We start from the raw sequence: 16,603 nt of genomic DNA on the forward strand, positions 1-16,603 counted from the left end.
AGTTCATGGTTCACATATTGCTGAAGCCTGGCTTGGAGAATTTTGAGAGGTACTTTACTAGCATGTGAGATGAGTGCAATTGTGTGGTAGTTTGAGCATTCTTTGGCATTGCCTTTCTTTGGGATTGGAATGAAAACTGACCTTTTCCAGTCCTGTGGCCAGTGCTGAGTTTTCCAAATTTGCTGGCATATTGAGGGCAGCACTTTCACAGCATCATCTTTCAGGGTTTGGAATAGCTCAACTGGAATTCCATCACCTCCACTAGCTTTGTTCGTAGTGATGCTTTCTAAGGCCCACTTGACTTCACAGTCCAGGATGTCTGGCTCTAGGTGAGTGATCACACCATCGTGATTATCAGGGTTGTGAAGATCTTTTTTGTACAGTTCTTCTGTGTATTCTTGCCACCTCTTCTTAATATCTTCTTCTTCTGTTAGGTCCATACCATTTCTGTCCTTTATCGAGCCCATCTTCGCATGAAATGTTCCCTTTGTGTCTCTAATTTTCTTGAAGAGATCTCTAGTCTTTCCCATTCTGTTGTTTTTCTCTATTTCTTTGCATTGATCACTGAGGAAGGCTTTCTTATCTCTTCTTGCTATTCTTTAGAACTCTGCATTCAGATGCTTACATCTTTCCTTTTCTTCTTTGCTTTTCACTTCTCTTCTTTTCACAGCTATTTGTAAGGCCTCCCCAGACAGCCATTTTGCTTTTTCGCATTTCTTTTTTTGGGGGATGGTCTTGATATCAGCTCTAATTTCACTTCCCCAGAGAAATTTCTGCTGACTACCCCTCTTACCCCTAATTCTTCAAGTTACACTGCCTGTTTCAACTGTGTTCCTATTACATGTTTTGTATCCATATGTTTACTTGCATGATTGTTTCATAAATACATGCCTGGTGTTGGGTGGTAAAGAATTTGCCTGCAAGGCAGGAGATGTGGTTTCGATCCCTGGGTTGGGGAGATCCCCTGGAGAAGGAAATGGCAACCCACTCCAGTATTCTTACCAGGGAAAACCCATGAAGATGAGCCTGGGGGCCTACAGTCCATGGGGTTGCAAAAGAGTCAGACATAACTTGGCAACTAAACCACAACACCACATTGTATGTTTTGACCTGGGTTCAGTCCCTGGGTTGGGAAGATCCCCTGGAAAAGAACATGGCAACTCACTCCAGTATTCTTACCTGGAGAATACCCATGGACAGAGGAGCCTGGCAGGCTGCAGTCCATGGGATCACAAAGAGTTGGACACAGCTAAGCCATTAAGTGCAGCACAATGCATCCATACATTTATTTGCATGATTGCTCCATAAATACATGCCTATCATCTAGACTGTAAATTCCATAACATTAGGGTCGTTTTTTTTCATTCATCTTTGAAAATCCCAAAATCTAACATACTTATTACTGAAATTAAAAATGTGAAGTTGCTCAGTCATGTCAGGCTCTTTGCAACCCCATGAAGTGTAGCCTGCCAGGCTCCATCCATGGGATTTTCCAGGCAAGAATACTGGAATGGGTTTCCATTTCCTTCTCCAGGGGATCTTCCCAACTCAGGGATCGAACCCAAGTCTCCTGCACTGCAGGCAGACTCTTTACCATCTGAGCCACCAGGGAAGCCCTGATAAAATTAGGCATTTAGTAACTTGTTGAACATATACTCAAATAACCTGTGCAAAATAATTCTTATTTACATTTTAAAGACATGGAAATTAAAATCAAGAGATATTTTTAAAACTTAACCAGAAAAAAAAAAAGAAAAAACTTAACCAAGGCTGTGATTTAACAACTGCATATTCTGGAGAGCTAACACAATCTTCAAAACCAGATCCAAACACAAAGAAAGGAGTTTCATTGGGCAGTACTCTGATAACTAATTGTCTCAGAGAAGCTGATTTCAGATATTTCCTTAAAGATTTAGAGTTATTGCTCTATTAAATAGCTAAGAGTAGAAGCTTTATTCATTCATTTGTTGAGATAATAGAAACTGTGAATTCTCTTAAATTCAGTTTTACTTATTTCCTTCATTTCAGTCTACTTTTTGGAAAATTTTAGTTTTGTCACTCTGTAAATGAGTAGATTTTTTACTTAAAGAAATTTTCATTGCCATTAAAATTACCAAAGGATAATTACTATAAAGGGAACCTATGTCACAATATTCAGCAGTGGCCACAGGAGAGAAAAAGGTCAGCTTTCTTTCCAATCCCAAAAAAGGCAATGCCAAACAATGCTCAAACTACCGCACATTTGCACTCATCTCATATGCTAGTAAAGAAATGCTCTAAATTCTCCAAGCCAGGCTTCAGCAACATGTGAACCATGAACTTCCAAATGTTCAAGCTGGTTTTAGAAAAGGCAGAGGAACCAGAGATCAAATTGCCAACATCTGCTGGATCATGGAAAAAGCAAGAGAGTTCCAGAAAAACATCGATTTCTGCTTTATTGACTAAGCTAAAGCCTTTGACTGTGTGGATCACAAGAAACTGTGGAAAATTCTGAAAGAGATGCGAATACCAGACCCCACCTGACCCGCCTCTTGAGAAACCTGTATGCAGGTCAGGAAGCAACAGTTAGAACTGGACATGGAACAACAGACTGGTTCCAAATAAGAAAAAGAGTATATCAAGGCTGTATATTGTCACCCTGCTTATTTAACTTATATGCAGAGTACATCATGAGAAATGCTGGGCTGGATGAAGCACAAGCTAGAATCAAGATTGCTTGGAGAAATATCAATAACATCAGATATGCAGATGACACCACCCTTATGGCAGAAAGTGAAGAAGAACTAAAGAGCCTCTTGAAGAAAGTGAAAGAAGAGAGTGAGATGGCATCTGGTCCCATCACTTCATGGCAAATAGATGGGGAAACAGTGGAAACAGTGTCAGACTTTATTTTTGGGGGCTCCAAAATCACTGCAGATGGGGACTGCAGCCATGAAATTAAAAGACGCTTGCTCCTTGGAAGAAAAGTTATGACCAACCTTGATAGCATATTGAAAAGCAGAGACATTACTTTGCCAACAAAGGTCCATCTAGTCAAGGCTATGGTTTTTCCAGTAGTCATGTATGGATGTGAGAGTTGGACTATAAAGAAAGCTGAGCACCAAAGAATTGATGCTTTTGAACTGTGGTGTTGGAGAAAACTCTTGAGAATCCCTTGGACTGCAAGGAGTTCCAACCAGTCCATCCTAAAGGAAATCAGTCCTGAGTGTTCATTGGTAGGACTGATATTGAAGCTGAAACTCCAATACTTTGGCCACCTGATGGGAAGAGCTGACTCATTGGAAAAGACCCTGATGCTGGGAAAGATTGAAGGCGGGAAGAGAAGGGGACGACAGAGGATGAGATGGTTGGATGGTATGACCGACTCAATGGACATGAGTTTGGGTAATGGACAGGTGATGGACAGGGAGGCCTGCGTGATGGACAGGGAGGCCTGGTGTGCCGCAGTTCATGGGGTCGCAGAGAGTCGGAGATAACTGAGCAACTGAACTGAACTGAACTGAACTGATATAGGGTTATTGTTATCATCTTTCTAAATTCCACTATATGCATTAGTATCCTGTATTGGTGTTTTTCTTTCTGGCTTACTTCACTCTGTATAATAGGCTCCAGTTTCATCCACCTCATTAGAACTGATTCAAACATATTCTTTTGATGGCTGAATAATATTCCATTGTGTATATGTACCACTGCTTTCTTATCCATTCATCTGCTGATGGACATCTAGGTTGCTTCCATGTCCTGGCTATTATAAACAGTGCTGCGATGAACATTGGGGTACATGTGTCTCTTTCAATTCTGATTTCCTCCGTGTGTATTCCCAGTAGTGGGACTGTTGGGTCATATGGCAGTTCTATTTTCAGTTTTTTAGGGAATCTCCACACTGTTCTCCATAGTGGCTGCACTAGTTTGCATTCCCACCAACAGTGTAAGAGGGTGCTCTTTTATCCACACCCTCTCCAGCATTTATTGCTTGTAGACTTTTGGATAGCAGCCATTCTGACTGGCATGAAATGGTACCTCATTGTGATTTTGATTTGCATTTCTCTGATAATGAGTGATGTTGAGCACCTGTTCGTGTGTTTGTTAGCCATCTGTATGTTTTCTTCGGAAAAACATCTGTTTGATTCTTTGGCCCATTTTTTTTATTGGGTCGTTTATTTTTCTGGAATTGAGCTGCAGGAATTGCTTGTATATTTTTTAGATTAATTCTTTGTCAGTTGCTTTGTTTGCTATTATTTTCTCCCATTCTGAAGGCTTTCTTTTCACTTTGCTTATAGTTTCCTTCGTTGTGCAAAAGCTTTTAAGTTTAATTAGGTCCCATTTATTTTTGCTTTTATTTCCAATATTCTGGGAGGTGGGTCATAGAGGATCCTGCTGTGGTTTATGTCGGAGAGTGTTTTGCCTATGTTTTCCTCTAGGAGTTTTATAGTTTCTGGTTTTACATTTAGATCTTAAATCCATTTTGAGTTTATTTTTGTGTATGGTGTTAGAAAGTGTTCTAGTTTCATTCTTTTACAAGTGGTTGACCAGTTTTCCAGGCACCACATGTTAAAGAGATTGTCTTTTCTCCATTGTATATTTTTGCCTCCTTTGTCGAAGTTAAGGTGTCCATAGGTGTGTGGATTTATCTCTGGGATTTCTGTTTTCTTCCATTGATCTATATTTCTGTCTTTGTGCCAGTACCATACTGTCTTGATGGCTGTGGCTTTGTAGTAGAGCCTGAAGTCAGGCAGGTTGATTCCTCCAGTTCCATTCTTCTTTCTCAAGATTGCTTTGGCTATTTGAGGCTTTTTGTACTTTCATACAAATTGTGAAATTATTTTTTCTAGCTCTGTGAAAAATACCATTGGTAGCTTAATAGGGATTCCATTGAATCTATAGATTGCTTTGGGTAGTATACTCATTTTCACTATATTGATTCTTCCAATCCATGAACATGGTATATTTCTGTATCTGTCTGTGTCCTCTTTGACTTCTTTCATCAGTGTTTTATAGTTTTTGTATATGTCTTTTGTTTCTTTAGGTAGATTTATTCCTAAGTATTTTATTCTTTTCTTTGCAATGGTGAGTGGAATTGTTTCCTTAATTTCTCTTTCTGTTTCCTCATTGTTAGTGTATAGGGATGCAAGAGATTTCTGTGTGTTAATTTTATATCCTGCAACTTTACTATATTCATTGATTAGCTCTAGTAACTTACTGGAGGAGTCTTCAGGGTTTTTTATGTAGAGGATCATGTCATCTGTAAACAGTGAGAGTTTTACTTCTTTTCCCATCTGGATTCATTTTTTTATTTTTCCTTTCTGACTGCTGTGGCCAAAACTTCCAAAACTATGTTGAATAGTAGTGGTGAAAGTGGGCACCCTTGTCTTGTTCCTGACTTTAGGGGAAATGCTTTCAATTTTTCACCACTGATGATAATGTTTGCTGTGGGTTTGTCATATATAGCTTTTATTATGTTGAGGTATGTTCCTTCTATTCCTGCTTTCTGCAGGGTTTTTATCATAAATGGATGCTGAATTTTGTCAAAGACTTTCTCTGCATCTATTGAGATAATCATATGGTTTTTATTTTTCAATTTGTTAATGTGGTGTATTACACTGATTGATTTGTGGATATTAAAGAATCCTTGCATCCCTGGGATAAAGCCAACTTGGTCATGATGTATGATCTTTTTAATATGGTGTTGGATTCTGTTTGCAAGAATTTTGTTAAGGATTTTTGTATTCATCAATGATATTGGCCTTTAGTTTTCTTTCTTTTTTTTTTTTTTCTTTTTTTTTTTTTGTGGCATCTTTGTCAGGTTTTGGTATTAGGGTGATGGTGGCCTCATAGAATGAGTTTGGAAGTTTACCTTCCTCTGCAAGTTTCTGGAAGAGGTTGAGTAGGATAGGTGTTAGCTCTTCTCTAAATTATTGGTAGAATTCAGCTGTAAAGCTGTCTCAACCTGGGCTTTTGTGTGCTGGAAGATTTATGATTACAGTTTCAATTTCCATGCTTCTGATGGGTCTGTTAAGATTTTCTATTTCTTCCTGGTTCAGTTTTTGGAAAGTTATACTTTTCTAAGAATTTGTCCATTTCTTCCAAGTTGTCCATTTTAATGGCATATAATTGCTGATAGTAGTCTGTTATGATCCTTTGTATTTCTGTGTTGTGTGTTGTGATCTCTCCATTTTCATTTCTAATTTTGTTGATTTGATTCTGCTCCCTTTGTTTCTTGATAAGTCTGGTTAATGGTTTGTCAATTTTATTTATCGTCTCAAAAAACCAGCTTTGGGGTTTGCTATGGTCTCCTTTGTTTCCTTTGCATTTATTTCTGCCCTAATTTTTAAGATTTCTTTCCTTCTACTAACCCTGGGGTTCTTCATTTCTTCCTTTTCAAGTTGCTTTAGGTGTAGAGTTAGGTTAGTTATTTTCCCTTTTTCTTTCTTGAGGTAAGCCTGTATTGCTATGAACCTTCCCCTTAGCTCTGCTTTTACAGTGTCCCACAGGTTTGGGGTTGCTGTGCTTTCATTTTCATTCATTTCTATTCACGTTTTGATTTCTTTTTTGATGTCTTCTGTGATTTGTTGGTTATTCAGCCGCGTGTTGTTCAGCTTCCATATGTTGTAATTTTTAATAATTTTTCTCCTGTAATTGACATCTAATCTTACCACATTGTGGTCAGAAAAGATGCTTGGGATGATTTCATTTTTTTTGAAATTACCAAGGCTATATTTATGGCCCAGAATATGATCTATCCTGGAGAAGGTTCCATGTGCACTTGAGAAAAAGGTGAAATTCATTGTTTTGGGGTAAAATGTCCTATAGATATCAATTAGGTCTAGCTGGTCTATTGTATCATTTAAAGTTTGTGTTTCCTTGTTAATTTTCTGTTTAGTTGATCTATCCATAGTTGTGAGTGGGGTATTAAAGTCTCCCATTATTATTGTGCTATTGTTAATTTCCCCTTTCATACTTGCTAGCATTTGTCTTACATATTGTGGTGCTCACTTGTTGGCTGCATATATATTTATAATTGCTATATCTTCTTGGATTGATCCTTTGATCATTATGTAGTGTCCTTCTTTGTCTCTTTTCACAGCCTTTGTTTTAAAGTCTATTTTATCTGATATGAGTACTGCTACTCCTGCTTTATTTTGGTCTCTATTTGCATGGAATATCTTTTTCCAGCCCTCCACTTTCTGTCTGTATGTGTCCCTTGTATTGAGGTGGGTCTCTTGTAGACAACATATATCGGGGTCTTGTTGTTGTATCCATTCAGCCAGTCTTTGTCTTTTGGTTGGGGCATTCAACCCATTTACGTTTAAGGTAATTATTGATAAGTATGATCCCACTGCTATTACTTTGTTGTTGTGGGTTTGAATTTATACATCCTTTTTGTGTTTCCTGTCTAGAGAAGATCCTTTAGCATTTGTTGGAGAGCTGGTTTGGTGGTGCTGAATTCTCTCAACTTTTGCTTGTCTGTAAAGCTTTTGATTTCTCCTTCATATTTGAATGAGATCCTTGCTGGGTACAGTAATCTGGGCTGTAGGTTATTTTCATCACTTTAAGTATGTCCTGCCATTCCCTTCTGGCCTGAAGATTTTCTATTGAAAGATCAGCTGTTATCCTATAGGAATCCCCTTGTGTGTTATTTGTTGTTTTTCCCTTGCTGCTTTTAATATTTGTTCTTTGTGTTTGATCTTTGTTAATTTGATTAATATGTGTCTTGGGGTGTTTCACCTTGGGTTTATCCTGTCTGGGACTCTCTGGGTTTCTTGGACTTGACTTCCTTCCCCATTTTAGGGAAGTTTTCAACTATTATCTCCTCAAGTGTTTTCTCATGGTCTTTCTTTTTGTCTTCTTCTTCTGGGACTCCTATGATTCGAATGTTGGGGCATTTAACATTGCCCCAGAGGTCTCTAAGATTATCCTCATTTCTTTTAATTCTTTTTTCTTTTTTCCTCTCTGTTTCATTTATTTCTACCATTCTATCTTCTACCTCACTTATCCTATCTTCTGCCTCCATTATTCTACTGTTGGTTCCCTCCAGAGTGTTTTTCATCTCATTCATTGCACTATTCATTATATATTGACTCTTTTTTATTTCTTCTAGGTCTTTGTTAAACCTTTCTTGCATCTTCTCAATCCTTGTCTTCAGGCTATGTATCTGTAACTCCATTTTGTTTTCAAGATTTTGGATCATTTTCACTATCATTATATCAGGTAGATTCCCTATCTCTTCCTCTTTTGTTTGGTTTGGTGGGCATTTATCATGTTCCTTTACCTGCTGAATATTTCTCTGCCTTTTCATCTTGTTTATATTGCTGTGTTTGGCGTGGCCTTTCCATATTCTGGCAGTTTGTGGTTCCTCTTTATTGTGAAGGCTCCTTGCTCTGGGTGAGGTTTGTGGTGGCTGACTGGTGGCTTGTCAAGGTTTCCTGTTAGGGAAGCTTGTGTCAGTGTTCTGGTGAGTGGAGCTGGATTTCTTCTCTCTGGAATGCAATGAAGTGTCCAGTACTGAGTTTTGAGATGTCAGTGGGTTTGGTGTGACTTTGACAACCTGTATATTGAAGCTAAGGGCTATATTCCTGTGTTGCTGGAGAATTTGCTTGGTATGTCTTGCTCTGGAACTTGTTGGCCCTTGGATGGTGCTTGGTCTCAGTGTAGGTATGGAGGCTTTTGATGAGCTCCTATTGATTAATGTTCCCTGGAGTCAGGAGTTCCCTGGTGTTCTCAGGATTTGGACTTAAGCCTCCTGCCTCTGGTTTCCAGACTTAATTTTACAGTAGCTTCAAGACTTCTCCATCTATACAGCACTGATGATAAAACATCTAGGTTAATGATGAAAAGTTTCTCCACAGTGAGGTACACCCAGAGAGATACATAGAGTTAAATGGAGAAGAGAAGAGGAAAGAGGGAGATAGAGGTGACAAGGAGGAGAAGAGGGGGAATCAGAAGGGAAGAGAGCAAGCTAGCCAGTAATCACTTCCCTATGTGCTCCCCACAGTCTGGATCCCTCATAGATGTTCACAGAGTTACACAGAGAAGAGAAGAGGAAGGAAGGAGGCAGAGGTGGCCAAGAGGATAAAAGGGGGAATCAAAAGAAGACAGATCCAGCCAGTAATTAGTTCCCTAACTAAGATCATGGCATCTGGTCCCATCACTTCATGGGAAATAGATGGGGAAACAGTGGAAACAGTGTCAGACTTTATATTTTGGGGCTCCAAAATCACTGCAGATGGTGATTACAGCCATGAAATTAAAAGACACTTACTCCTTGGCAGGAAAGTTATGACCAACCTAGATAGCATATTCAAAAGCAGAGACATTACTTTGCCATCAAAGGTCCATCTAGTCAAGGCTAATGGTTTTTCCAGTGGTCATGTATGTATGTGAGACTTGGACTGTGAAGAAAGCTGAGTGCTGAAGAATTGATGCCTTTGAACTGTGGTGTTGGAGAAGACTCTTGAGAGTCCCTTGGACTGCAAGGAGATCCAACCAGTCCATTCTAAAGGAGATCAGTCCTGGGTGTTCATTGGAAGGACTGATGCTAAAGCTGAAACTCCAATACTTTGGCCACTTCATGAGAAAAGTTGACTCATTGGAAAAGACCCTGATCTTAGCAGGGATTTGGGGCAGGAGGAGAAGGGGACAACAGAGGATGAAATTGCTGGATTGAATCACTGACTCAACGGACATGACTTTGAGTAAACTCTGGGATTTGGTGATGGACAGAGAGGCCTGGCATGCTGCGACTCATGGGGTTGCAAACAGTCAGACACGACTGAGCGGCTGCACTGAACTGAACTGAGGTGTTCTCCACAGACTGGAGCACACAAAGAGATTCACAGAGTTGGGTAGAGAAGATAAGGGGAAGGGAGGCGATAGAGGCGACCTCATGGAGAAAAAGCAGAGTCAAAAGGGGTAGAGAGCAATCAAGCCAATAATCTCGCTCCCAGGCATATAAATGGGTGCTGAAGACTGGGTTCTTAAAGGTATAAAGTTGATAACAAATACCAAAAAGCAAAGGTTAAAAATCTAGAGTAGAGGTTAGATTCTCAAAAATACAATATTTAAAAAACAAAGTCACAAAAATTATAAAGTATATATATATATATATATATATATATATATATATATGAAGTTTGTTTTAAAATAGGGTCTTTTTTTTTTTTTTTGCAAGGTAATAGTAGGTTATAAATGTGGAGAAGGCAATGGCAAGCCACTCCAGTACTCTTGCCTAGAAAATCCCATGGATGGAAGAGCCTGGTAGGCTGTAGTCCATGGGGTCGCTACGAGTCAGACGCGGCTGAGCAACTTCACTTTCACTTTTCACTTTCACGCAATGGAGAGGGAACTAGCAACCCACTCCAGTGTTCTTGCCTGGAGAATCCCAGGGACAGCAGAGCCTGGTGGGCTGCCGTCCATGGGGTCGCACAGAGTCGGACATGACTGAAGCGACTTAGCAGCAGCAGTAGGTTATAAAAATGAAAATTAAAGCAGCAATAGAGGACTTACAATTTTTTAAAAAAAATTTAAATGATGGGATTAAAGATCTAAACGTAAGACCAGAAACTATAAAACTCCTAGAGGAGAACATAGGCAAAACTCTCTCTGACATACATCACAGCAGGATCCTCTATGACCCACCTCCCAGAATATTGGAAATAAAAGCAGAAATAAATAAATGGGACCTAATTAACCTTAAAAGCTTCTGCACATCAAAGGAAACTATTAGCAAGGTGAAAAGGCAGCCTTCAGAATGGGAGAAGATAATAGCAAATGAAGCAACTGACAAACAACTAATCTCGAGAATATACAAGCAACTCCTACAGCTCAACTCCAGAAAAATAAATGACCCAATCAAAAAATGGGCCAAAGAACTAAATAGACATTTCTCCAAAGAAGACATACAGATGGCTAACAAACACATGAAAAGATGCTCAACATCACTCATTATCAGAGAAATGCAAATCAAAACCACTATGAGGTACCATTTCACACCAGTCAGAATGGCTGCGATCCAAAAGTCTACAAGTAATAAATGCTGGAGAGGGTGTGGAGAAAAGGGAATCCTCTTACACTGTTGGTGGGAATGCAAACTAGTACAGCCACTATGGAGAACAGTGTGGAGATTCCCTAAAAAACTGGAAATAGAACTGCCTTATGATCCAGCAATCCCACTGCTGGGCATACACACTGAGGAAACCAGAAGGGAAAGAGACACGTGTACCCCAATGTTCATCGCAGCACTGTTTATAATAGCCAGGACATGGAAGCAACCTAGATGTCCATCAGCAGATGAATGGATAAGAAAGCAGTGGTACATATACACAATGGAGTATTACTCAGCCATTAAAAGGAATACATTTGAATCAGTTCTAATGAGGTGGATGAAACTGGAGCCTATTATACAGAGCGAAGTAAGCCAGAAAGAAAAACACCAATACAGTATACTAACGCATATATATGGAATTTAGAAAGATGGTAACAATAACCCTGTGTACGAGACAGCAAAAGAGACACTGATGTATAGAACAGTCTTATGGACTCTGTGGGAGAGGGAGAGGGTGGGAAGATTTGGGAGAATGGCATTGAAACATGTAAAATATCATGTATGAAACGAGTTGCCAGTCCAGGTTCGATGCATGATACTGGATGCTTGGGGCTGGTGCACTGGGATGGCCCAGAGGGATGGTATGGAGAAGGAGGAGGGAGGAGGGTTCAGGATGGGGAACACATGTATACCTGTGGCGGATTCATTTTGATGTTTGACAAAACTAATACAATTATGTAAAGTTTAAAAATAAAATTAAATTTAAAAAATTTTTAATGATAATAGTAAAAATATATCTAGGACATTCTCTGGAGCTTTTGTGGACAGTGTGGGGTCAGTTCATTTTCAGATAGTTCCTTGGTCTGGCTTATACTTCTCAAGATCTATAGGCCCCTTCCTATGTAGTTGGTGCTAACTATAGGGTTTTAATCTATTGCACCTGTCAGTCACTTCCAAAGCGGTTCCCTCTGTTTATTTTAGCTTCTTCTGTTTGCTGGTCTCTTCAGTGTCTAATTTCCACCCTGACACAAGGGGGCGGTGGTGGTCACTTTTTTTAGGCTCACTTGTTCAGTACTGCAGTGGGGAGGGAGGAACATTGCCAACAAATATCACTGGCGTGTGTGGGGAGTGCTCGCGTGTCTCTGCCACACTGGGCTTACCCCCACTCACAGCGTGTGTGCTTTCCCAGTCTACACTGATCAGGCTCTAGGTTGCTCTGCCAGGAACTGTCTGAGGCAGGCCCTGGGTTGCATGCACTTGTCAGGTCTAAGCAGCTCAGGTTCAGGTTCTTGGGTACTCCACAAAGGCACAGACTTGGTTGGACCTGCGTTTTGTGCCCTTCCCAGGTCCAAGCAGCTCAGGTGACCAGGTGCTTGGCAAGCACAGTCGCCCCCAGTTGGAGGCTGCATCTTATCACCTCCCCCGTCCCAGCCACTCTTTTCTGGGTGTACAACAGGCATGCCTTCTCAAGTGTGCCGTGTGTCTCTTCTAGGAAGCTGATCTCTGGCTGCAACACTCCCAGTGGAAGTCAACCATCCAGAATCCCTAGAAGTCTTGGTTAGCAATGAAGCCTGCTTGAAGTTTGGTAGAGGATGCCTCTCTGGGGCCACAATTGTCCCCTTCTGGCTCTGGCTGCCATCGCCTACGTGTCTCTAGCGGGCGATGGACCAGTCAGCAGCTGGCTAGCTCTGCTCAGTCCTTTGTTCTGTGCGTGGGCCTGGCAGTGTCTTATGTTAGGGCTTTTTGTGGGCTAGCTATCCCACAGTCTGGGTTCCTATCTCATGTTAGTTCCCTCAGATTGCCCTTGGGGCATTCAGGCCCGGTCCTTACCCCAAGCAATGCAGCCTGCACCTCCCTGTCCAGTCCCCGCTTGCTAGTGGCAGATGCAAGCGTCTGGGCTGCTTCTCCGCTGGGAGTTGCCATTAGGCACCTAATCTGTGGGTTTTATTTATTTATTTTTCCTCCCGGTTATGTTGCCTCTGAGATTCCAAGGCTTGCCACAGACCTGCCAGTGAGAGTGTTTCCTGGTATTTGGAAACTCTCTCTTTTTTAAGACTCCCTTCCCAAGATGCATCTCCATCCCTACCTCTTTTGTCTCTCTTTTTATTTTTTATATTTTGTCCTACCTCCTTTTGAAGACAGTGGGCTGCCTTTCTGGGTGCCTGATGTCCTCTGCCAACATTCAGAAGTTGTTTTGTGGAATTTTCTCAGCATTCAAATGTTCTTTCCATGAATTTGTGGGGGAGAAAGTGGTATCCCTGTCCTATTCCTCTGCCATCTTAGGATTGCCCCCCAGAAAGAGAAGTTAAGGAAACAATCTTATTTACCACTGCATCAAAAAATAAAAAATAGCTAGGAAAAAACCTACATAAGGAAATAACAGACCTGTCTCAGAAAATTATAAAACAATGATGAAAGAAATTGAAAGTGACAGAAACAAATGGAAAGATAAACTGTGTTTTTGAGTTAGAAGAAATCATATATAAAATGATCATACTAAGGCAATCTGCAGATTGCAGTTCTATCAAAATACCAATGACATTTTTCACAGAACTAGAATAAATAATTTTAAAGTTATATGGAAACACAAAACACTGCAAATAGTCAAAGAAATCTTGAGGGGGTGCAGAAAAAAAACTGAGCTGGAGGAATCAGACTCCCTGACCTCACAATATACTATACAACTACATTAACCAAAAAATATGATACTGGTACAAAAACAGACAAATCTATGGAACAGAATAGAACACCCCAAAATAAACCCACACACTTACAGTCAATTATTCTATAACAAAGGAAGTAAGAATATACAACAGAGAAAAGATAGGGAATATCACCTATATTTTATAGTAACTATAAATGAAGTATAACCTTTAAAATTGTGAATCACTATACTGTACATCTGTAGCATATAATATTGTACATCAATTATACTTCCATTTTTAAAAATGAATAATAACTAAATGATAAAATCATGTCTGGGTATTCACTAGGCAATTCCCTTTAAAACCACTCTTTAAAAACACAGTGTCTGCAGTAACAAGAGTTGGTTGATTTGCCAGCATAAATGGGTTCCATAGGAGCTAATTCTGGTAATTTAAAATAAAAGGCTAAGCATACCAAAAAATTTTAATAAAAAAAAAAAAAAAACTGGTGTCAAGAAAACAAACTGGGACAAGACATAAAGCTGTCTTACTTACTCATGGCAAACAACTGGAAGAAAATCACTCATACTTGCCTTGCTTATGGATTTGCTGACATTCTTAGTATTTATCTGGAAAATATTTCCAAAAACTGGGAGAGGAGTGGGCCCAGGTGGCAGCTTCCCTTTGGCATGCCTCTGATTCCACAGAAAAAGGAAAATCAAAAAAGAAAGACAGGTCACCAGAACTACGAAGAGTTCCATTGGTGTGCTTCGCGTGAGGGCAACTGAAAGTTTAAAATCTAAAGACTTTTTAAAAATACTAAGTGCAGGCTTATCACCAAACATGCAATGAGTCTTTGAACTTTTGAATAAATATTGCTTTATCATCAGTGCACTTTGGCCTGTCAGTAGATATTTAAACAAAAACTTATCAGCCTTAATACTGATGAATATCCTAAGTTTTTGATGAAAATCCCAACTAAAAAATAACTCGATTCCTCAGAGATGACCACATATTAGTAGTGAAACTGAAGATATCAGATTTTCAAAGGGCTGGAATTCATGATCACGACAAATGATGAAAGAGAGTATCTCTGTATCAAAATTCATCATCATATGAGCAGAAAAAGAAGCACTTCCTCAGAGCCTTTTCTCAGAAGATCTATGAAAAGGCCACATCAAGACAGAAGAAGGAAATAGGGCAAATAAAGAAAGGAATAGAGAGCTGGTCTTATCTTAGAAAAGAGTAGAGGGATTCCAGTGGTTTTTCAAGAGCTCTTTTCTTTGTGCCAGGGGTTCTGACACCATTTATTCCCAGAGAGAATGCAGGCCAGCAGACAGTAGATAAAAAGAGGAATAACAAATACTGAGGAATCCTCAAGTCAAGGAAAGAAATCACTCAAAGACATCAGTTGAAGGTCCCTTGACTGCTTATCACCCACTCTCTTCTTTACATACCCATTTCCAATAAGGATCACATAACTTGAGCAAACATTGCATATTCACACTTAGGTGAGGAAATACACTCCAGAAAATGTCTAAAGACTCACAGATATGAACAAAATTTCAAGACTTAAAAGCTATTTGAGGAATTTCAATAGCATAACAAACATCTAACTTAAAAATCATAGAACTAATCCCTGAAGAATTAAAAACAGAAAAAATGTTAAATAGAACATCATCAGATAAATTTAATCAAATAAAAAGTTAATGGAAAGATGAAAAGCTTTTGTTAGTTAAGAATGTGGTTGCAAAAATGCTTTTAATAAACAGATATGCTGAGTAATAAAATAGCTTTGCCTGCAGGTTGACTTATTTTATCAGGAAGATTCAGGGGGAACAAGGGTTTCCACAAGAACAGAGTACAAAATAATAATGATAAAAACTGTAAACAAAGTTGAATGATATGGACAATAATTCTAGAAATTCTAGCAACTCTACCACAGGAGTTTCAAGGAGAGAGAAAAATAATCAAATGTATTAATAAGCAAAGGAAATGGAATAAATTTTTCCTATAATGATGAAAGATCCAAAGTACCCACCAAGTTCTAAGCAGGATTAAAGTGAAAAGACCGACACTCTCAAAATCTTGTGAAATGTGAGAACATCAAGGAAAACAAAAAAAGCCTAAAATGCTCTAGAAAGTTAAAAGGAAATTATAAAGAATCAGACTCAATTTAGAATAAATCTTTCCATACACAACGCTTATAAATGATAGATAATACTCAAGTAAAGCCTTCAAAAATTCAATTTGAAGGCAATTTTTTACTTCAATTTAAATTATTATTCTACACCAGATAAACTAGAATTTAAATATAAAATCAAAATATAGATATTTGGGGGGCTTCCCTGGCAGTCCAATGGTTAAGACTTCATGCTTGCACTGCAGGGGGGCATGAATTTAATCCCTGGTCCAGAAACTAAGATCCCCCCTGTGTCATGGTATGGCCACAAATAAAACAAATAAATATAATATAAAAAAATTTTGGACATGTAAACATTCAAACATTTTATAATATTGAAACCATTTCTGAAATAATTACCTGAAGAAAAAGTCCAACAAATAAAAATATATCCCAAAAAGGGAGAATGTGAGACACAAAAATAATGAGGTGCAAAAGGCAAGTAAAACTATCAAGTCCAAATATGACTGATAAGTGGTAGCAAAGCTTAAAGAAATTATCATTAGCTTTCATAAGGAAAGGGAAGCTAAAATTCTAGATGTTTTCAACAAAATCTGCAAATGATATAGAATGTAGGGAGTTCCAGCCTTTTGAGAGCTGTTGGTTTTACTCTCGTGTGTGTGTGTGTGTGTGTGTGTGCTCAGTCATGTCCGACTCTTTGCAATCCCATGGACTGTAGCCTGCCAGGCTCCTCTGTCCATGGGATTCTCCAGGTAAGAATACTGGAGTGGGTTG

At 39.2% G+C, this 16,603-nt stretch overlaps 1 protein-coding gene across 2 annotated transcripts in view; it reads right to left on the reverse strand.

The window, feature by feature from the left end:
* The window catches only part of LOC129636617 (cytochrome P450 2C31-like), a 57,090-nt gene extending 42,643 nt beyond the window's left edge, over positions 1 to 14,447 (reverse strand). Inside the window, exon 1 of one of the 2 annotated variants that reach the window (XM_055560123.1) lies at positions 14,280 to 14,447. In XM_055560123.1, coding sequence (XP_055416098.1) covers positions 14,280 to 14,447 — 168 coding nt within the window. Of the gene's footprint in view, positions 1 to 14,269 lie in introns of both variants that reach the window. The other variant, XM_055560124.1, reaches the window with a different exon arrangement.
* Positions 14,448 to 16,603: the final 2,156 nt, after the last annotated feature.

The sequence above is a fragment of the Bubalus kerabau genome, chromosome 22 (assembly GCF_029407905.1).
Source record: "Bubalus kerabau isolate K-KA32 ecotype Philippines breed swamp buffalo chromosome 22, PCC_UOA_SB_1v2, whole genome shotgun sequence".
Taxonomy (NCBI): Eukaryota; Metazoa; Chordata; class Mammalia; order Artiodactyla; family Bovidae; genus Bubalus; species Bubalus kerabau.